The 22,227-nt window shown below is 40.0% G+C and overlaps 1 protein-coding gene across 2 annotated transcripts in view; it reads left to right on the top strand.

The window, feature by feature from the left end:
* SLIT3 (slit guidance ligand 3) overlaps positions 1–22,227 on the top strand; it is a 504,299-nt gene that overhangs the window by 305,417 nt on the left and 176,655 nt on the right. For both annotated transcript variants that reach the window (XM_069869312.1, XM_069869313.1), the window contains 2 exons: positions 4,194–4,357; positions 15,588–15,729. In XM_069869312.1, the coding sequence (XP_069725413.1) occupies positions 4,194–4,357; positions 15,588–15,729 (306 nt within the window). The remainder of the gene's footprint in view (positions 1–4,193; positions 4,358–15,587; positions 15,730–22,227) is intronic.

Here is a 22,227-nt window from a genome sequence, read left to right as displayed (position 1 = left end):
AGTTTTGTCTTTTCTCGTTTAGTCACAGTGGTCCAGAAAATTTGCCTGGCTTCTTCAGATTAGTCCTCCTTGTCTGTTACCAGAGCTCAATTCCTTCTGCCGTTTTCCTCTTAGTTTAATTTCGGAGATGGCTTTGTGTGTAGCTCCCTGGAGACTTACACTGACTAATCCCCCTCTGCTGTAATTAAGGGGGAAAAAAAAAAAAAAAAAAGAGAGAGACACCAAAAAAGGGGGAAGGAAGTCATAAATAGGATTTAGAAAGGAAAGCTTTTATATTGAATTCTGCAAGCCACGTTTTATAGAACATGAATGCTGACCCACTCTAAAAGGATTTGCTGGAAATTTAATTTAGAGTCTGTGGCTAAAAGGGCACCTTTGCAAACTTGTGTTTGTATTCATTCACCTCATGTTCTGTAAAGGTAGTTTCATCAATATCGAGTGGCATGTTTCAGTCTCCAAAGGCTGCCAAATAACACACGGTACCTTCTTAGCAGTTCAGTCCAGGAATAAAAAAAAATCTTACCTAGACAGTGTAAACACATTAAATTGTATAGTTCTCTATATTTCTTTCCATCTGTTTCAACAGAGACAAAAAAGTCGTCAAAATAACACTTATTATAAGGTAAATACAGGAATCAAATAGCATTTCATAATTTCCTTTGCTGCTCCTTCATAGTAAAAATCCTTTCTTTATCCCCAAGTCATCCTAGCACTTTTCATGATTAATAATTTATTACTTACAATTACTACTGAAACAAGTTTGCATAGCTACATATTACTCAATATTTTCTGTATATCTTCTGTTCAGAATTCAGGCTAATATAGTTTTGATTTAACCAAGTTATGTGTAAGTGGAGAATAATACCCTAACAACTAAAACACACCTGGCCACATGTAAAACTCATCAGATTTTGTTCACTTATGTAAAATATTTATGTAAAGATATTATTTGTGGGAAAATGTTAGTATTTTCTCTAGTTTCCTGAGCTTTATTTCACTTGGTAACCTGTTTCTCCTGCATAAATACACATAAACAACGTCAATGAACAGTTGCAAGAAACGAGAAAGCTCTCTGAAGCATAATGGCTGAACAAGATCTGCTATTTAATCTCTTGATTGTGGATGCAAATTCAGTCCCAATGGATCATGAATGATGTTCGTTACAGCTTGGTGACTCTGCTGCTGTCTTGTAAAGTTACCATATGTTTGGTCACCTTCTCAAATACCATCAAGCTTAGATCTGCTTGTTTTGAGAAGCTTTCGTAGGGAGTCCCTGGTCTGGATGTTCCATAAGTAGGGACAAGCCTTCCCATCCAGCTGAGGCTCAGTGCAGCGTGGATAGTGTTTTCCCTGTGGACACAAGTGTGAGCTCCTCTAGCAGGAGGTTTGGGGCCCCTTGTGCTCCATCTGCATCTGCTGTGATAGTTCTGGGGATCAACAGCTCTTTCTTCATAGTTCTCAAAACAGTCTGCTCATTAGAAAGAACAGAGAAGGGAGAATAAAGAGTCTATTCAACCAGACAAGGGCAAGTAAGATGAGGAGTGGTTGAAGAATTCTTAAAAACAAAAAAAAATCAGCTTTTCTGTGCTAACCTTTTTGATTTAATTGTCTTTTCTGTTGCTAAGTTTCATTGATCGTTTAGCCTTGATTGGAAGTGACAGGAATTAGTTTTTATTGATCTGCTTTCCTTTGCTTGAAACAGCTTTATTTATGTTAAAGCATGTCCCTCATACCTGTTTGCTTAATGGTAAGTGTCCTTATCACTGCCAGTGTCTCTGCATGTGACCGCTGAGATAGGTAATTGTGTCATTTCCTTTTTTTTTTTTATTTAAGGATGAACTGAAAATGTACCAAATCACTTCATCGCTTTTCATCTTTGCAGGGAATCAGTGTATTGTACTTTTGAAGTACTGTGAAAAGGGGTTTTTTGGCTGTATTCATTCATATAATTATCAAAGATATATTGTAATAGACTGCTTTGTTCATATTGATAGGCTAAGTGGTCTCCTCTCAAAAGCAAACTGTAGAATATCCACATAAGAAACCTTGAGCAAAAGGTGAGGAAGGGCTCTGCTGAGGCAGGTGAGCTGGTGGAAAGGTGACAGCTGGCACTACTAACGTGGGAAACCCCAGAAACCAGCTGTGCGAATTTAGTGAGGGAAAGAACCATCTCACAGACTTGGAAAGCTGTCCCTTTTTGTGAAATTGTGTTTTTATTACTCCTGCCTGCCTGTATCCATGCAGGGGGATGAGTTCTGTTTCAGTTCCCGAAAGAAGAAGATTCCAAATATCATTGTGGATCATTGTGGTGGGAAGGGATAATTCTTTGAGTATTTAAATGAAATCTCTAAGTTAGGATGAAGTCTTATTAAGATAATTTCTAGCAAGATGGTGTTCATTCTCTTTTCTTTGTAATAGCATTTGTTCTTTTATTCAACAGATTAATGGTTCGCACTAACAAAACTTTTTACTAGAAATCTAACTTACTGCAGTGGCAATTAAATAGCTTCATAATCCCTAAACATGAGGTTTTCCAGCGTTCCTTCTGTAACAATTACATTTTACAGTGCTGTCAGGAGAGCAGCATCTTCCATCTCTGCAGAATAAACTCTTACTTCCAGAGTCTTCTACTGTGGCTACCCGCCCCAGACATACAAATCTGTCGGTTGTCAGCCCAGGCAGCACTGCTGCCATGCTCTATGAAGATCTCACAGATGGACAGTTAATTTCTTTGGTGAATGGACAAGGCTAAATCCTTTGCACACCAATTCTCTGGATTTTTTACATTTAATGCCTGTAATATTGGTGAATAATGCTTTATCTAACCATTTCTGACAGGATTTTCAATCTGTTTTATCATCTCAGCTTTGGTGTAACACTGCGAATGTATGACTCATTGCAAGGAATGAAATAATCAATTGTCCTGGGCTTTTGTTTTGACCGAGAGTTTGGTAGCTATTAAAATGACCAGATTCGCTCCCTGAATGCATCGTCATTCTGCAGACTTCCCCCAGCAATACGATAACGCCTCTGTGCGTTCTAGTGCCAGGTGTAAAGCAGGCTGGGAAGGGAGCTGTGTTCCTGGATCTTCCATTACACAGAACGGCCCCAGCGTTACCATGTGGAATGACCCCGATGCAGTCCCCTTCTTTGTCACGATTTGAAAATTCCTGTCTAAAATCTGCATACTTGCAGTAAAAAGCCACAGTAAAGAACCACATTGATTAATTTGTACGGGGAACATAGGAATGTACAAAGTATCGATAGCCTCAGGTGTGGGAGGTTTCTCGTGCTTACTCTTACTCGCTCAAAAGGAATCATAGAATCACCAGGTTGGAAAAGAACCATTGGATCATCGAGTCCAACCATTCCTATCTAACACTACACCATGTCCCGCAGCACCTCGCCCACCCGTGCCTTAAACCCCTCCAGGGAAGGTGACTCAACCCCCTCCCTGGGCAGCCTGTTCGAGTGCCCAATGACCCTTTCTGTGAAAAATTTTTTCCTAATATTCAGCCTGAAACTCCCCTGGTGGATCTTGAGGCCATTCCCTCTTGTCCTGTCCCCTGTCACTTGGGAGAAGAGGCCAGCTCCCTCCTCTCCACAACCTGCTTTCAGGTAGTTGTAGAGAGCAATGAGGTCTCCCCTCAGCCTCCTCTTCTCCAGGCTAAACACCCCCAGCTCTCTCAGCCGTTCCTCATAAGGCCTGTTCTCCAGCCCCCTCACCAGCTTCATCACTGGAGAGACAGGAGGGACCTGTCATCCTGGTCCTTGTGTTTTTACAAGCCATTCTTTAAGTTTGCTCAAAGATACCGCATTGATGTGGTTAGTTCTGATATGAAATCACAGGGAAAGTGATTGCTTGAAGGCATTTTATATTCTGCATGTTCTTTTCTCTAGAATGGCCAACTCATAATTACCTGTAAGCATGACTTAACTTCATTCCTTCAGGACATTATAAATAATAGCCCTAATTTATATGTGATAAATAATAGCCATAATTTATATGTGGACATTGGTATATTATATGGCAATATAGACAGTCAAGACCTGACTCAATTGTAACCCATAACCTGCAATTATCCTCCTTAAATTGTAACAAAGTGCCAGGCTGACTTGTGCTTGATTGATCTGGTTTGTATCTTCTGTTTAAAAAACTGCTGCTAACTTTAGGGTTGTTCTGTCTTTTGTAGGCGGCTTCACTCCAACTTCCTGCACTGCGACTGCCACCTGGCTTGGCTGTCAGACTGGCTGCGGCAGAGGCGCACGATCGGGCAGTTCACCTTCTGCTTGGCACCTGTAAACCTGAGGGGATTTCTTGTGGCCGACGTTCAGAAGAAGGACTTTGTCTGCTCTGGTAATGATGCCAGTTATTCATTTGTGTATCAGCTAAATGGGTTTATATTGATATTCACATGAAAACAGTGAAGACAAAATTATTATGTTGTCACTGAGTGCCATTCTGTGGCAAGCCTGTTTGTTTTTATCATTGCTAAACCGTATGGGAGTATATCAAATTGTTAATTTTTTCACCTTTATAAGAATTATTGGATTCCAGATAACGTTTCAGTTCTCAGATTGTTTTTTTCTACTTTAGCATTGCCAATGATATCTGCATAAGAAATCAGTTAACTGTGGATAATTTGGTAATTCTTAAGGGAAGAGCTCTACATCTGACTGCAATACAAAAGAAAGGGAATAGAAAATGCTAATCTGAGTCTGTTGATAAATGATTGGACTATAGAACAGGAGGAGCAGATTTTGCCCAGGGACTGAAACAGGATTCTTAAGGAGCCAGTGCACTTTGCTGTTGTACAAGTTTCCACACTGATAATTGAAGCTGATGATACGTAATAAACCATGTGTCTATATGTGGGGTATATTCATCAAATAGGCACTTGGGTCTTTTGTGATTGAAATGCATTTTCAAAAAAAAAAAAAAGAAAAAAATATAAAACATTGGGAAAAGAAATCTGATCTGGCAAAGAGCGACATGGCAGCGTGTATCCTGTGAAAAATAAAAGGAAGATACCAGACACAAGTTTGCAGGCCAAATGGTAAGTGACACAGGGAGCTTGTTAAGAAGGTGATGTGAGTTCTAATCTTGATACGCTGACAGTCTCGTGGTACTGTGTGCTTTATCTCCTACAGCTTGTGAGAGAGCTTTATCCTCTTGGTACATGGGTTGATTGATGGAAGTACTGTACATGTGCTTTTGCTAGAGATGTTTTCAGGAATGCCTTTTTTCTGTAGTATCATTTACATGTGGCAAAGAGAGAAACTGTTGGAGAAGAATGGTTTGATCCCCTTAATTATATCATGGATGGTAAATTAATGCCCCAACTTAGAGTTGTGCAGGAAGTGTTATGAGCAGATGGAAAACCAAGTTGTACACCGGTGATTTTTGTGATATGATTTTCAAGAGCACTGAGGAACTTATGTGAAGTTATGGCGATTTGAGGATGCTCAGAATATCTGATAAATTTAATTGAAAGTTTAGCTAAAAGAAAAGTCTAAAAATCTAACAGTCTTAGGAGAGGAAGGATAAAAGAAATGGATAAATTAATTAAGCTATTAGCACAATCTAATTTTACCGAAAAGGTTTCTACAGCATTTCTTTCTTCTGAAATGAAGTTTCAAATGGGGCATGAGTTCAGCTATTTGGATTTATGATCTAGTGAAGTGAAGGAAAAAGAGTTGTTTAAATCAGGAGAGGAGATAATTGCTGAATGAGAAATGTAATATGGACAGAACTCATCTAAACGGAGTTTTCTGTGCAGACTATGAGTTCCAAAAGAGAAAAGATTTTTATCAGTTGCCTGTTGGACCAAGAACATATATGAGAACTCTCAAGATTGGTCTGCTTTTTATTAAAACATAAATTAATAAAAACTAAAGGAAAGAAGCTTCCAGTGAGACAGTCCATCAGCTGTATCTCCTAGCACTCATTGGGAAACGAAATATACTGAAAAAGTAATGCATTTGAAGATCTCATTTTAGCAGAGGATTTAGCAAAGAACTCAGCTTAGTGCATACTAGTTCCACTAAAATCTACATGAGTAGCTAGTTTAAAGGGGATATAAATCATCCCTGCTCCTTATTACAGTACTTTTTCCTGATTTTACAGCGTAATTTGTTCATGTTTGACTATGGAGTCCAACTAGGACAAGAGGTGAATGGTGAACTGAACTTGTCTCTCTGCAAAGGAATTTTATATAGTTTAAGCCTATATGAATCACTGTAACTAGCCTCAAGCTGGCAGTGAAAGCTGCCTTTGCATTGTAGTTATGAAGTGCTGAAATACAATGTAGTGAACTCCTCTGTTTAAGTACAGGCTCAGCATTTCAAGCATTTGTGGTTTTATGGCAGTGGGAATATCTTCACAGCAAAAGAAACCTCAGTCTTTCATCCACTGTAAAATGGGCTTCATCAGAATATTCCAGCTGAAAACTTGTGTGGTTGCCTCCCTCAAAGCAGGAAGAGGAGATTCAAATTATTTGGGAAACAAGGGAAAACATCCATGGAAATTGACTGCTAGTTATTCTTTAGACCCTATGCAAAAATAATGCAGGTTTTTTTTAAAATATAGTTTATGACAAGTATTCCTTTAGAAACAGATTTTGAATGCTACATACCAAGGAATAGCATAAGTTGGAAGAGAAGAAGTGAAACCCTGATAGAAAGGTGCCATAACTGGAACCCAAATTACTTGATTCCTTCGGGACACTGTACTATCAGTCTTGTACGTATGATGTTTATAAGCATTAGGTGCAAAGTGTCTCGAGATCGTGTTGCTGAAGTCGGAGTTACATGCAGATGTATCTGTGTAAACTGAGTCATACCAGTGTAAACTGAGTCAGTCCTTCAGAAATGTGGCTCAGCTTATGCATGTAAAATACTAATTCAGATGGCCCTTGCAGGCAAATTGGGAGCAGCAGAAAAACTATTCCACGTTTCACTTGTTTGTGCCCATGAGTATTTGGCTTAGAACTGTAGGTAAATGTGTAAGATTAAATAGTGCATGGTTGCTTGGAGGAAGGTTTGCAAATATGTCTAATTTGATTTGTATTACTGAGGAGGCAGGGGAAAGGTCATTAACAGAACCAAGCAGGGCTGAGACTGGATGTCCCCTCACCACTGGGGGAGAGTGCTGAGTCCTTCTGGCAGTCCTGTCACACAACAGGGCCTTCTGGCTGGCTCCTTCAGCAATCTTTCCCTCCTCGTAGGGGAGTCTCTCCTCCAGAGCCACCCTGACAGATCAGCCTTCCTGGACCTTTGCCTTAAGGCCATCTGTTCCCAAAGAAATCTCCAAACAGACACTCCTCCTGCACAAACGCTTGTTGAGCTCTGGGATGTGTTTGGTGAGACAATCTCCTACAAGGCAGTATGTTGTAGAAGGGGAAATCATGTGGCACCACAGTGCTGCAGCTTGTGCTGCGCATAACATGATGTGTTTCTCCTCTCTCTCCACCATAACCTTGTGATTCACTGCCACATTGCTGTGACAAGAGAAATGATACACTAAGTAAAGACTTTATGTCAGTTGACATACTATCTGCACTCTGATCCTTAGGCACGATTTATTTTTCTATACCCTTAGCTAGCAGGGAAGCATCTAGGGGTGCTGGCGTATGCTTGGTACATCTTGGAGCCCTCTAGTCTTTGCCTGGATCAAACCCAGCTTCCTTCCTATGTTCAGATGTTTCGCTGTTGAACTGGCTTCTCTGTCTCTCTGAAACACACACTCTGTCTATTCGTTCGTCTCTTGTCCTCTTTTGACCTCCTTAGAACAGTAATTTTATTTCATTTTCCTCTCATATAAGTTTTATTATGGCGCTCTCATTTTTCTCCTACCTGCTCTTTACTTACTGAAGTTGAAATTAATCTACATATTGATCAGTTATGTCAAGTCATAATGTATTTTCTCACCTGTGTTAGTGTGGCTGTAAAGCTTTGCAAACTGAAGCAGTGGGTCCCTCGGCAGCACCTTGTTCTTTTCAGTGCTCCGTGCAGGACCCACTGAGTCACTCTGTTCAGATTTTTTTTTTTTTTTTTACAATGATGAATGGTTTTGTTTTTCATAAGTACATGAGAAAATAAATACAGGCTTCTGAACTGCATCTCTAAGAATAAAGCGGATGCTTTCAGGAGCATTGTATCTTGTATGGTGACATCCTCACTATCCAAACAGCTTGCTCAAGAGTCATCAGTTCTCAACAGATGGCTTGCAGAGGAGACTGTCCAGTAGCTAAACAGGGAGAAACTGGACTGATTTCAGTAGGAGCAGGGAGGAAGCTGGTTTTATCCTGTACTATTGTTGCTGATTCTGAGGCGTTGACTCTGAAGGTGCCAGTTAATACAGGTTTGTTACAGGGTTGGCACATACACATCAAGGTATTTTACAGAGACAGTGTTTGCAATGAAGTATGCAGATTGGATGAGATTTCTTAGACAAGAACAGAGATTAGTACTTTTTACAGTTAAAGAATTCATGCATTTCACATCTAAGAATCATCAGATTCTAAAACCTTGAAACTAATGTGAAGCTAGTATGTCCTGAATGTCTTGCGATATGAAACGTAGCAAAGTTGAACTGTAATATATGGGATTTTAAGTATTTTTCTGAGGTAGTTTTCATAAATAATGAAACAAGCATTATAGAGAAGGAAGTTGGATCCATAAATCATTTGCTTTTCCACTAGAAACCATTTTATGGAGATTGTCCAGAGGAGGCCACAAAGTTGGTAAAGGGTCTAAAGGAAAAGTCATATGAGGGGTGGCTCAAGTCGTTTGATCTGTTCCACATGGAGAAGAGGAGACTGAAGGGTGACCTCATTGCAGTCTGCAGCTTCCTCACAAGCGGAGGAGGAGGAGCTGGTACTGATCTCTTCTCCCTGGTGACAGGACCTGAGGGAATGGCAGGGTGATGTGCCAGAGAGGGTTAGATTGGATATTCAGAAAAAGTTCGACACCCAGAGGGTGGTGGAGCACTAAACAGCTCCCCAGGGAGGTAGGCATAGTGCCAAGGCTATTGGTATTCGAGAAGTATTTGGACAATGCACTCAGATATATGATGTAAATTTTGGGGATGTCCTGTGCAGGGATAGTTGTACTCAGTGATCCCTGTGGATCTGTTCCAACTCAGGTAATTCTGTGATTCTTTGATTCTTGATCCTCCTTAGTGTTCCTATTTGGAGGATCTACAAGAATCCAAAGAAAATGAAGATGAATAATTTGAGTTAAGTAAGATAAAATTCAGCCTGAAATTGATGCAAGAGAAAAATCATTAGCACAGTTAAGTGTCTAGTGATTTCTGGCTGAAAAAAAAAAATGGTGCTGACTCTATGAAAACAGTGGTTTCATTCAATTATTCGTTGAAAATCTAGAGCTTCTGATTCATACAGTGAGATTGCAGCTGAGGTGTAGTAAAGAGGAAAAACTGTTAGCTTCATGCTGCTTAATGCAAACTGGAAGGCCTAGTGAGAAGGCAGATTTATTTGTTTAGGTGAGACCAAATGGTCTTAAAAGATAGCTGGCCCAGACAACAAAATTCAGTAGATGGTCATGCTTCATTTTTCTCCCAATAGTTTCATGGTGTATTGCTGAGAAAACCAACAATGAGCAGCTAATCGAATAGCACTCCTCAAGCTTAATGAGAATATCCAGAAGATGCCAAAGGAAAAGTGTGTGGGGAGAGGAACTCCCCATCTGCTCCTATTTAAAAGGCTCTGTGCGATAGTATATCTGCATAACTAGCAGCAGGTCTACTCCTTTCAACATGGGACATGGAGATAGTGCCAGCATGGAACGTTGGTGCTCACTGGAAACTGAAGAGGAGGGAGAGTTTATTTGCTAATGATGCAGATTTTACCAGTGCTGGGCAGTAGCTGTTGCTTGTGGGAGAGCAGAGCAGTTTTTCTCCATGCGATCTGGTGCAGTTCATGCAGAGAAGGGCTGCTAATGGCCATTCGTTGTTTTATAAGATGCTGCGTATGGTGTTTTTTATTTTGGGGACCATCTTGCAAATCTGAGGAATAAATCATAGAATGGTTTGTGTTGGAAGGGACCTTAAAGGTCATCCAGTTCCAACTGTCCTGCCATGGGCAGGGACATATCCCACTAGATCAGGCTGTCCAAGGCCCATCCAACCTGGCCTTGAACACCTCCAGGGATGGGGCAGCCTGAGCCAGTGTCTCTCCACCCTCACAGCAGAACAATCGTCATTGCCCTGTGTTCCTTAGCGTGTCCCAAATGCCAAAGAAAGTGTTCCAAGGAATTCTGAGGTGGCTCTGAGAAAGGGACAAAGGCTCACTCTTCAGCCCTTGTCCAGTCATATGGAAAAAAGCATTTCCTCATTCCTGACAAGGGCGGTGGGTGAGCCCGTGACCAGGCTGGGTGCCTCTGGTGTCATTATCAGGAGAAATGTCACATTCTGCCCAACTTTGTCTGCGTAGCTGTGTCAATGCTTCTGATTGAAGTGAGTCGCATCTTCCTCCTCTTCTTGAAGAGATCAGCTTGTGTTGGGCAGGAAAAGTCCTATACCAGCTGTGGCAGGACACAGGGATGGGAGGGTAGAAGCAAAGACCAACATGAAGTCAATCAAACCAAGGCAAGTCCTGTTTAAAACTCAAAATACCAGTAAATCAAACCCCAGGGACCCAAAGCACAGCCTTAAACTATTCTGATCCCTTCCATAACTTTATCAAACTTCTTTATGGAACAATTCATATTCATTAGTGGATAACCTGTTCAGAAGGCCCTTCCAGAACTATGATCCCTTCATAGACTCACAATTGATCATGACCCTTATCTGTCATTAATCCTTGTACAGGTGATATCCTTTCACTTAAATAATTTGTCTTCCTCTTCGCTTTTGTGCTTGAATATATTTATAAGTTCACTGCATTATTTCTGGACCTATTTTTAAATGTCACTTCATATGCACCTTCTAGAGTGCTGATACAAATTGTGGAAGTGGCTTTATTGAGGTTGCTGTGCACGGATGCCATTTGAACTGCAGAACCACTACCTCTCTTAAGCCTTCCTAGCAGCATTACTTTTTTAGTCTTTGACCTGTTTTGGAAGAGCAAATGGTATACAAAGCCAGAGAACCAAATGCAAGCTAACGGCCTTCCGTATGCAGCAAGAGTCAGAAAGTTAACTTCTGGCTGCTTTTAGGAGAAAATTTATGTGTTGGGAAGGCCGGAGAAAGATGTTCAAAGAAAGGCTTACAGTAGGCACAGGGCATGGGAGGCGTTCAAATTACACTTTTTCAATCCCTTTCATGGAAGATTTAAATGGCATAAATTGCCCTGAGAGAAAAGCAACTTTGTCATAGTTTTGAAATGACTTAAGTTGTCTTACAGATTCTGTTTTATTAATTCTGCAGAAGAACAAATCTACCTATTAAACCACAGTTAGTACAGGTGAGCCTGCTTCTTTGTTCTACTTCCACCATTCAGTAGAATAAAACAGGCAAAGTAGGTTTTGTAGAATAAAGTGCTTTTTTTGTTGCACTAGAATTTCCTTTTACTGCAATTGAATGTTCCCATTTTTGTTCCTCGATATTTGTTTGTAAACCCATTGGTGTTGACTTTGCCTACAGAACAGTTGTGCTCATGTGCCATGATCTTTAACAGATAAATTTGCTATTTAGGAATGTTTGGCAGAACAGTGAACTTGAATCAAATAATGAATGAGTAGCAAATTTTTATATGCCATGAACTTGATGGTACTAACATCATCAGTCAGGGGCTCAAGTCGCTAATTGTAAATACTAAATGCATTCCTGTAATATAAATACATTTGTACCATTTTTTCTTCATTAGTGGAATATTTGCCATCAATAAATTAATGTTAACTTTGCAGATATTCCATCTTGATTGACTCACCCTCTGCAGGACTGTGCACACTCAACTGTATTTTAATACTGGGATGCAAACACCACTCAGGAGCAATACATCTGCTTTAGGCATCTTTTTGAGATTGTATTGATGGGAGCCTAGTGAAAACTATAGCTCATGTAGTAGTAATCGATTTCAGATGTCCCAGCACTGTAAGAAGTTCCAATGGGTTATTGAATTAAACGACAAAGGTCGTAATATGTCCACAGATCTAAAATACTTGTAGTGTTTTGTTTATTGATCAATAATTTCATGGCCTGCTATATTTAAAAAGATTTAAAGTCACCACAGATTTTCAACTGGTAAATCCTGTCAGATTTATCTGAAAATCCATTAATATTTCTTACAAAAAACTAACATTTTGCTAGTGGAAAAGAACTGCTTCAAAGGCAATTGGATAGGTGAGGAGGTAATAAAGCATGCTACTTAGTGTGCTGTAATTGGGTGTCAGTGCAAATGAGATTATTTAGTTTATTTAGTCATTGCAAAATTTATTTTAAATTACTGTGACATTTAAACTGTTAATTTATACACCATAATCGTTCTATTCTAATTGTGATATCAGTCTATTTGCTGCTTTCAAAAGGCTAGAGGCCAATGAGATGCTTATTTGAAAAAAGCACTTAATTTCTCTGTTAACTGCTGGGTCCTAACTCTCTCCCCTGTCTCATCTCTGCCCTAACCCATAGTCTGAGACTGTGAAATAAAATGGTGCAGGCTAATGACATGCCAGATATTAACTACCATAATCATTGAGGCTGTCATTCCATTACATCGGGCACAAAAATCATAGTAATTTTTGTTAATCATTTTCCTATCCTAGCTTCCACATTTTGTTAACGGTGGGGTTTTTTATAGCAAAATATATAATTGAGTTGATGATTTTTGTCTCTTGTAGAAAAATATAATTAACGTGGTGAACTAGGGCTGCCATGTAACAGAAAAAATCTGAAATGAGAAGATGACAGATAGTAAGAACTTTAGAAATAATAAAAATGCAGCTGGCTTGTCGGTGGCCATTTCGTTTTGTTGTGTCCACACCATAAGGACTCAGCTGCACTTATGAAGGGCACAAACAGGAATCCTGAAATATTTTAGCTTTTTTTTTGTTTTTTCTTTTGAAGTGTTGGCAGTAAAAGAAAAATTCATTTTTAGGTTTTAAACATCCTTTATTAGAGGCAGTATTGTCTTGAGCTCCTTGATCTGTCTGCACACTTATACCCTGAATATCTATGAAAATCATACCCAAATTTTAATTTTAAGAACTTTATATTCCATAGGCTATTTAGACTTGTTTTCTTGACTAGTCCTTTCTTTATCTGCACTCCTTAACTATATAAACATTAAACTGATTAAACTCTCTTTTTTGTGCCTGTTGTGTGTGCATGTGTAATACGGTATTTTATTCTTTGCAATAGGGAAAAAACAAGCAAAATCATTTGATAATGATGATAGCAATTTATGCACAAAGTCTTTTTATTTCATTAAAGTTTTCAGAAATCTACAGTCTTGGATCTACTTTTGTTTATGAAGAAGAATTAAGGGCTGTCTTCAGCATAGAATCGAAAATGGCAGGGGTACAGGATATTTGGGGCGACTCAGAGAATTCAAGCTTATAATGAAAATCTAAGTTTATGAAAACACTCCTTTTTCCATCCTGTTTTAAGTGAAATGAGAAAACTGATCATTCATTATATGTGGAAAACAGAGTCCAAACACAGAGGCAGCCTCTCTCTTTACTTTCCTTCCTTTCAGCATATGCTGTTATTTTTTTCAGTTCAGTTGTGTCAGTGCCAAGGGTTAAGACTTTATATTTCTCTCTCTCTCTGTTTTGACAACATGCAGGTCCCTGGTTAACTAACTGGTTATTTGTTTACTCACTAGCCATAAATCAAAACTCTATTCACGTGAAAGTTCCTCTTTTGTGGTAGAAAATCACAGGTAAATGGGTTTTGGTCCAAATTCATGGTTAATAAAAGGACTCCTGTTGGTGTTGGTCAGCTATATATCAGGTGTTGTTTGGAGAGGATCCAAAGGGCTTAGTGGGCAACATAAATAATGTTCTGTTTTACCTTTTGGCCTTTCCATTCAAAAAGCTGCTGGCAAATTCCATGCTGTCTAACTGTAGTAGAATACTAATCATCACCTTGCTGCTGCTGCCTGCTTTCTGTGCAAGGAAGACTGCCGTTCTGTCTCTTCTCTCTCTTTTCAGTGCTCTTTGTATAATAACCTCCTTTCAAACCATTGCTTTAGTGTAAAGCACTATGCAGTTCTGCGTCACACAAACGTGAATCTTCTGCCGTTGATTTAGATGCAGTAGAGTCAGCAACAGACTTTTAAACCTCCAGCTGGCAATACGACAGTTTTTTTTAATCTTGTTCCATAATGAAAAAGGGAGTGTATTAGTGCTTCTCCAGCACACAGCGATAAGTTGTAGTGTTACAACTGTGCAAAATGCATTCTCCCCTTGCTACCAAACCTCTTCATAAAGCACATCAGATGTGTGACCAGAGAGGGTGTGTGGAAGGTCTGACCTTGCTGCTGACTTTCTTTTTTGCCTCCCAGAGAGCAAAGATTGTTCTAAAAATGTTTCTTTCTAGTTACAATTGCTTGCTATCTCTAAAAGCTTGCAATTGCTCTTTTGCATTTCTCTCATTCATCCTTTTTTGGGGTGCATGACACCAGAAGGTAAGGAGACAAAGATAAGTATGATTTTGATTCCTTGGACCATATGTGTTAAGATTTAGAATCACAGAATGGTTTAGGTCCGAAAAGATAAGTTTAAGATCATTGAGTCCAACCATAAACCTAACACTGCCAAGTTCACCACTAAACCATGTCCTTAAGTGCCGCATCTACACATCTTTTAAATCCCTCCAGGAACAGAGGTTCCAGCACTTCACTTGGCAGCCTGTTCCAATGCTTGACAACCCTTTCAGTGAAGTAAAATTTCCCAATATCCAGTCTAAACCTCCCCAGGCACAACTTGAGGCCACTTTCTCTCATCCTATCACTTGTTACTTGAGAGGAGAGACCAATACAACCTGTATCTAATGGATCGACTACAATGTATACAGAGCAACATCTTCATGCTAAAGCTTTGCTCTATAAGAAGCTTCCTGTCTCTCAGTGGATTTATTAGATTAAGCAAGGATTTGAAGGTTTGAACTTGCATTTTACTAAATTCTTTTTATATTTCCATTGTCTAATCTTGGAAAAAACCTACCTTTGCATTTTCAGTCTTTATGCCCCTAGAGGTTACCTCATTTCAAAAACATAAGTCATGGTTGATGGCAGTCTCCTCTCAGTGTGTAAAAATACTCAAGGAGAGTTTGCATAATGGAAACTTCTAGGCAAAAACAACTTTTGGAAATACTACTTGATCTTAAGGCTTATTTTTTAAATCTTTGAATAAATTGATATGGCTGATCATGGAGGGCACCTGAGAAGTGTTCATGAGAGAAAGAGATTGATAGAGTGGAGACTGAGGAAGAATAAGGACACAGTAATCTTTTACATGTTTTTCTCTGCAGTTGATATGTAGCACATTATATTGACTGAATCCAAATAAATGATTACTTTAGTAAAAGGATCTGGAAAACTCAGAGAATGATGTATTTTGTTGTAAAAAATTCAGGCGATCATTTTTCAAAACTAATATTTAATGTTTTCATTATGTCTCAGGATCCCAGTCTGAACCTCCGTCGTGCAGTGCCAGTTCCATCACTTGCCCATCTGCCTGCACCTGCAGCAACAATGTAGTGGATTGTCGTGGAAGGGGCTTAACAGAAATTCCAGCAAACCTGCCAGAGGACATTTGGGAAATGTGAGTGCCAATGTCATGCTCCGTTCTTTTTCATGACATAGCCTCCTGTGTGGGAGAAAGTCATGTGTTTTGAAAACTGTGTTCTGAGCAGTCATCAGGTATATTGTAGTTGTCCTTTTTGGTGTCGTCCTTTTGATCTAATTAAGATACTGTTTGAAGTTGCCCTACCCCAAAGCAAGTTAAAGTTTTTGACATATTATATTCAGCATTTATTTACATCTCACAAATTTAGGATTACAGTTTTATAGTTAGGAGAAGGAAATGCAAACTCCTTTTTTTTAAATTTAATTGTTTTATTTTTAGTCAGTGAATAGTCAAAGAGATGGAGGGATTTCTTGTTAGCTTGGCAGGATGCATTTGTGATGAAGTAAAGTATGACATCAGAACAAATTGTCCCTGCTGAATTTACATTCTGTTTCTTGTCTCCCACATTTTATCCCCAATTCTTTAACACTTGTGTGGCTTTCTTATGTTGTGAAATCAGATGCTGGTTTTAGAGACTTGTTTGTCTTTACTGCCATTAGGTATTGTAATCTTTTATTTTTGAGTCCATGACTTCATACTACTGTGGTCCTGAAATACTGTTGCATTAAACCAAGTTGCTTTTGTTTAGTCCGTAGGGAATGCAGACAAATTCTTCTCCTATTTAGTTGCTTGTCATACGTAAGCTACTAAATTTCAACCAGCTTTTACAGTCTATATAATATGGATTCAAATATTTGTGTAGTCACTGGACCCATTCAGCTTCTCATTGCTGTAAAAATACTGTTACATAGCAAAACTGACTAGGGTAAAGCATAAGTTGAATTGCTCATATGTAGCCTGGCCCACTATCGTATGTCAGGAATGTGACAGTTACGGCCAATGAAGATGATTTGCAATGTTGTTTGCTGGTGATCTGCTCTACACCACCAGTCCTCTAAATCACTTTATCAGTTGCTTTTATAATTTAAGATGCACCTCAAATTTGTTTGGATTACTCTCTCAGCAGAACAGTTTAGAGGTAACTTATGCTTGATTGTGCATCTCCACAGAAAAGATGCATGAGAAATGAAAAAATTAGCTCAGTAAATGCAGAGGATGAAGAGCATCTTAAAATTAACGTTGTTGAGAATGTATCTAGAGCATGTAGAAGTGTTTATAGGAAATAAAAACTCCTATGCAAGCTGCTCTGAATGCCCATTACCTTCGTGCTCGCCTCTTGACAAACTTCAGAGCATGCTGGTTGTGTTCATTTCCAGTATATTGTGGCACATAAAATATGCATGTACTACTTGGGTTTTTGTGCATGAAAGTCAGTTTAAATCATCCTAAAAATATAAATTACGTTTGGCATACTGAGACTATTCAGTGTTTAGTCCTGTTTCTAATTCTGTCAGATGAAGTACAAGCTTTCAGAAGTGGCTGAAATGGTTCAATAATAAAAGATGGAGGGTGAAATTGGTCCAGACTTGCTCGCAAATTAGGGTTGGGCTAGGAGAATAGTTTTGGGGTTTTTTTTTGAAGGGTTAAAAGAGCTAGCAGAAGTCAGATCTATGTGGCTGCAAGCCAGAGTCACACAGAGAGCAGTGTCTGCAGGAAGACTGAGATTGATGTGCTCCAGCACTCTCCTGACAGCGGTGCACCTCAGTGCAAGAAAGTGAGTGACAATATTCACCTTCAGTGTGGTTGAAATAGCATCGAGTGCCCAAGTCCTGTCTCCAGTTTGGTTGCTCCAGCCCACAAACTGAGCCCAGCAATTTGTGTTAAAAGCAGCTTAGAAAATCTCCTTAGGAGAGCTGAAGGTGAAGGAAGGTTTTGAGAGCCTTTAACTTGTATGACAAGGTAGTCAAGGTGCATATAACATTTTTAGAAACTTTCATAACCTGGAGGGTATAAACCTTCTAGATTCGTAGAACACGACATAAAGCTCTTGGCACACTGTTAAATGATTTAGAGCTGTCAGACTCTTTGCATTTTAGGCAGTACTTATTTGTGTCTTTGTAGATAAACCTCTGATATTGATGTAGTCTTGCATATATCCTTTGCAATTCACAGGCAGTGCTTCAGGTGGGAATAGATCTGCAGAACTTCAGAGTGTAACCCTTAGGAAAACATTTATTGCTTACTTTCTGTGGGAATCAAACCTGTGACAGTTTCATTTTTATGAAATATTTGTATGAAGAACTTGAGGTAGCTCGATCTATTTATGATTAGGGTGGTGAAACACTGGCACGAGTTGCACTGAGAAGTTATGGATGCCCCATCCCTGGAAACATTCAAGGTTCGGTTGGATGGGGCAGGGCAACCTGGTCTGGTTGAAGATTCCGTGCTCATTGCAGGGGTTGGAGTAGATGGCCTTTAACGGTCCCTTCTGACCCAAACCGTTCCAAGATTCTATCAGTATGACTCTTAGCAAGTCATTTACATTTTTATCCTAATGTTAAATGGAGTTTTCATTTTGTAAAAGCACTAGTAAAAAAGATCAGTTAACCTTATATCCAAGGGCAAATTATTGCAGATTCTCACATAGAGTAAATGTTGTCGTCACATAGAAAAATGTTTCTGGAAAGACAGAAAAACCTGCCACAGTGATTTCCCAGAAAAATCCTGATGTAAATTCTTTTCATTAAGATAGCTGTTCTGGTTTATGCGTAAGACTGTCATACTGCTCAGAAATTCATTTTGTCTGAGGCTGCTCTGGGCTTATTCAATATAAAATCCGTCCAGAGGTCTTGTTCCAGCTATACATGGAATGGCTGCGTTTTGTTTTGTTGTGATAGGCAGAATAACACTCTTTTGGTCTAGTGTTGTAGAAGTGGGGCCAAGTAAATTCTCTCTACATGCTGCCGCCCACACCTCTTGCTCTCACACAGCAGGACTGTTGGTTTTCCCTTGGGATTTAGCCCCGTGACTGGCATTTAGTCAGACCCTTTGTATAAAAGGTGGCCCTGTAGTGGTGCTGCCTGAACACTTCTTTCTGGATTCTCTAATCCTATTATCTGATCCTTATCATCTTTGAAAGATCTAACTTACTAGAGATGAGATTCCTCCCGGGGAATATGGGATGCTGACAAACTATGTGGCTAGGTTTCTTTCACATGGACTCCTAAGGGGTGTTACTCAGGCATGGTATGTCTTTCATTCAGTTGTTTGTAAATACTCATTCCACTGAAGCTCATTTCCCTCTGTAGACTGTATTCCATTCACAACACTTACATGATAGTATTAAAATGCTATGCCTTCCTCAGTGCCACTTGGGGCATTTCCAACTTTCTTTGCTTGTTTATTAATTGCATTCAGTTACAGCTTTCTAGTTCTTGTATTTCCCCTTAAACTCAGTATTTCTTTGTAATCAAAATTGTATCCAATGAGAACCCTTGACTGACAAACTGTTCTACAAAATTGGAACATACAGCTGTTACTCTAATGTGGTTATTAAGGTGACCTACATTTCTTTCTGTGTTTTTGTATTAATTAAAAGGCTTTTGCTCAGCCTTCCTGCCTTTCTTCATTAACATGGGTAGGCAGAACCTTCTCTGACAAAGCTGCCAACAAGTCCTAAATTTGCTTTGTTGCTAAAAACCTAACACGAAATAGGCAACTTGCTTGACATGGAATATAAAACAAGCATCATATGATACTGACTTTCCCTTGCTGTTGACCTCTGCCACGTGTGACTTAGTCTGTTGTGTTACTCTATTACGCCTGTCCCCAAGGTGCATTATCCTGAAGGCCCTCATTGCAAGAATGTTTATTATTAAATAAAGGAATTTAAGAAAGCTAGAAATCTGTATCCCAGTCTTGCTTTTTCATAATTTCATCAAATAGGTAGCTAGGATGTACAAAATGCAATTTATTTTTTTATAAAGCTTCTTGTTCAGTGGGGAGCTGACAGCAGCAGCCAAATTGACCGAGGAAAAATGAGTTACAAGAAATAGAAGCTGAGGAATACAGACTGTGTTGAATATTATAAAAAAAATCTCTGCTTGCAAAGTGGTTCTCTTGTGTTTTTCAGAGGAGAAATAAACAGTGTATGTTATAAAGAAACACATGAGAATGAGCACCAAAAGTTTTGCATGCCTACTTGGATGAAAACAAAAGTCATTAAGCACCTGGAGGCATTTACTGAAAAAGAAATACCAAAACAAATGTGGCTTCTTGACAGTTTGCTGGTAGATGAACACTATAGTCATTTCACTGCATTGGAACAACATCGACAATAAAAGGAGAAGTTTGCATTTATTTCGAAAGGGTGAGAGAGATGCATGCAAAATAAAGAGGGAACATAGTGTGAATGCAGAATGAGCTTGACCTTGGAAGGATACAGAGAGGGAGGGATGACCTACAGACTAGTAGGAGGCAGTGTCTCCAAAGAATCAGTTTTTTCTGATCAGGCTTGATCACAACCAGTTCCTGTCAGACTGAATGACAGCGCAGCCCCTAAAGGCAGCAAAGGCAAGATTCAGTAGAGACTTGTTAAACCAAAAGCTCCCAGCTGTGCCTGCGAGCGTCACTGCCCTGCAGCTTGTGGGACCACAGGAGGGTGTTGTGAGAAATACATTTGCCTCAATAGTGCGTTTCACTCGGTGTGTGGTTTGGGCTGTTGTTGGCTTGGGACATTGGCTTGGATGGACCTGAGCTCCAGTACTTTCTGCCTGTTGTCAGTCATTACTGGCTGGCTGGCTTTATACCAGGGACAGGACAGCTTTCCTCCACTTGCAGGTGTGGGGCGCTGGGAGTAATAGCATTCCTAGCCCTTTCTGTACCCTTTCGAACAGTATTTGCTTCAACGTGCTGCCTGCTGCATTTGTTTGATGCCTCCCAGTACTGGAGAGCAATCCATAACTCCCTATAAATCTTCTCCCCATCTCAATTCACTTTTCTTTTGTCCCTTCTTTAGAATGCAGTTTTCGTGCCGTTTGTCCATCTCAGACTGTCCTACTTCATTTTTTTTATTTAGTTATTACTGCAAAGGCAGCTGTATTTTAGGATATTACTTATGGACAGGTGTTTTCTGAGAATTTTTGCAGCTTATAACAGCAGTGCAGGGAATACTACTTCTGCCTTTGTGTTTCATAACTCTTTCTGAAGTCAGACTTTCCCGGGTGAAAGCAGGGAGCAGCCCCACGTCTGGCCCTCCGCTGCTGCCTGGTCCCGAGTGCCTGGTGGAGGGTGCTTGCAAGCGGGCTCCTGGGCTGCTGGAGCAGCAACCGCTGCCACCAGCGCTGCCACTGAGTGCTGCTTCTCTGAAGGATCTTCAGATGGTGCAAAGAAGGGATTTGATTCATTGCTAGCACTAAGGGCTGGATTGTGGGTGAGGACAGACACTTGAGAGAATAAAGACGAGCTGAGGCCGGTATGGAAACTGTTGGGCAAAGAAGGCTGAACTGAAATGAGGAAATAAAACCACATGCAATGAGAAAGATTGGGAGCAAAGGGAATCAAAACAGGTTGATCAAAGCGCTGTGAGTCTGAGCAAGTGGGAAGTATTTGGGGGTGAGGCGTGGGATTGCTGGTAGTGAGCCTGGGACACAAGCTCTGCAGGGTGGGTTTTGTGGGTGTAACAGGAGTGGTTGCGGCACTGGGTGGCGTGGGTGGAGGCTGGGCAGGCTGTGGGGCCAGGACAGAATGGCACAGGTGAAAATAGAGCTGGAGAGTCTCTTCCCACTTGAAAACACGTGTATCTTCCAGAGCCTGCCTGCCTTGTTATAGTGTACTTGGGAAACTCGACAATTTGCATGCCTTTGTCCCTGTGCGCTTGTGACTGTCTGTGCAGAGATTAACTATTCAGCTACACGGGGACCGACTGCTTTAACTGCTGCTATTCCAGTTAGACACAAGCGCAGAGGTCTGGGTGCTGTGCTTTTGTTACACGAGTTACCTTGAGGTGGAATTAGTTATTTCAGCTAATATTCACTAAATTAAACATATTATTTTAAAAAGTTTAAAAGAAAATGCCAAAATTTGTTCGTAGCTGCAGTCTTCATTCAGTGCCTTGTATACACTCATGGTATGCACTTTGATTACAGCATAGTCTAATGTTGCCATTAAAAGATTAGATTAATTTGCATCAGGGTTGTGTAGTGAGGGAGACTGTGCGGATAGGATCTGTTTGTTGCAGAAGCAAGAAAATTCTAAAATGGGGGCTGCGAGGGAGATAATCTCGTGAACACTTTTCAGAGAATTGTGTTGTATCTCTTCTTGCCACTAGTTTTATTAATTGATTCTGGGCAAGTGAGTTGCACAAACCTTTCCTGGGTGGTCACTAGTGATGTAATCCTCAGTTTCTCGCTGACTCAGCTGAGATATTCAGAAGTGCTGAGGACTCACAGCTGCAGCAGAAGTCAATGAGAAATGCGCTTTGAACACTTTGTGCTGTGCGACGCTAATTACTTTGAAAAGCCAACTCCCAATCATCTGCAGGCTCATAAATCAAACTCCAGAATTTAAAGTATATCCTTAGATCTTGAAACTGATCTTAGTATTTCAAACCTGTGCTTTTCCATATCAAGCTTG

The sequence above is a fragment of the Phaenicophaeus curvirostris genome, chromosome 15 (assembly GCF_032191515.1).
Source record: "Phaenicophaeus curvirostris isolate KB17595 chromosome 15, BPBGC_Pcur_1.0, whole genome shotgun sequence".
NCBI lineage: Eukaryota > Metazoa > Chordata > Aves > Cuculiformes > Cuculidae > Phaenicophaeus > Phaenicophaeus curvirostris.
Note: the sequence above shows the minus strand (reverse complement) of the source record. Positions and strands in the feature narration are given on the sequence as shown.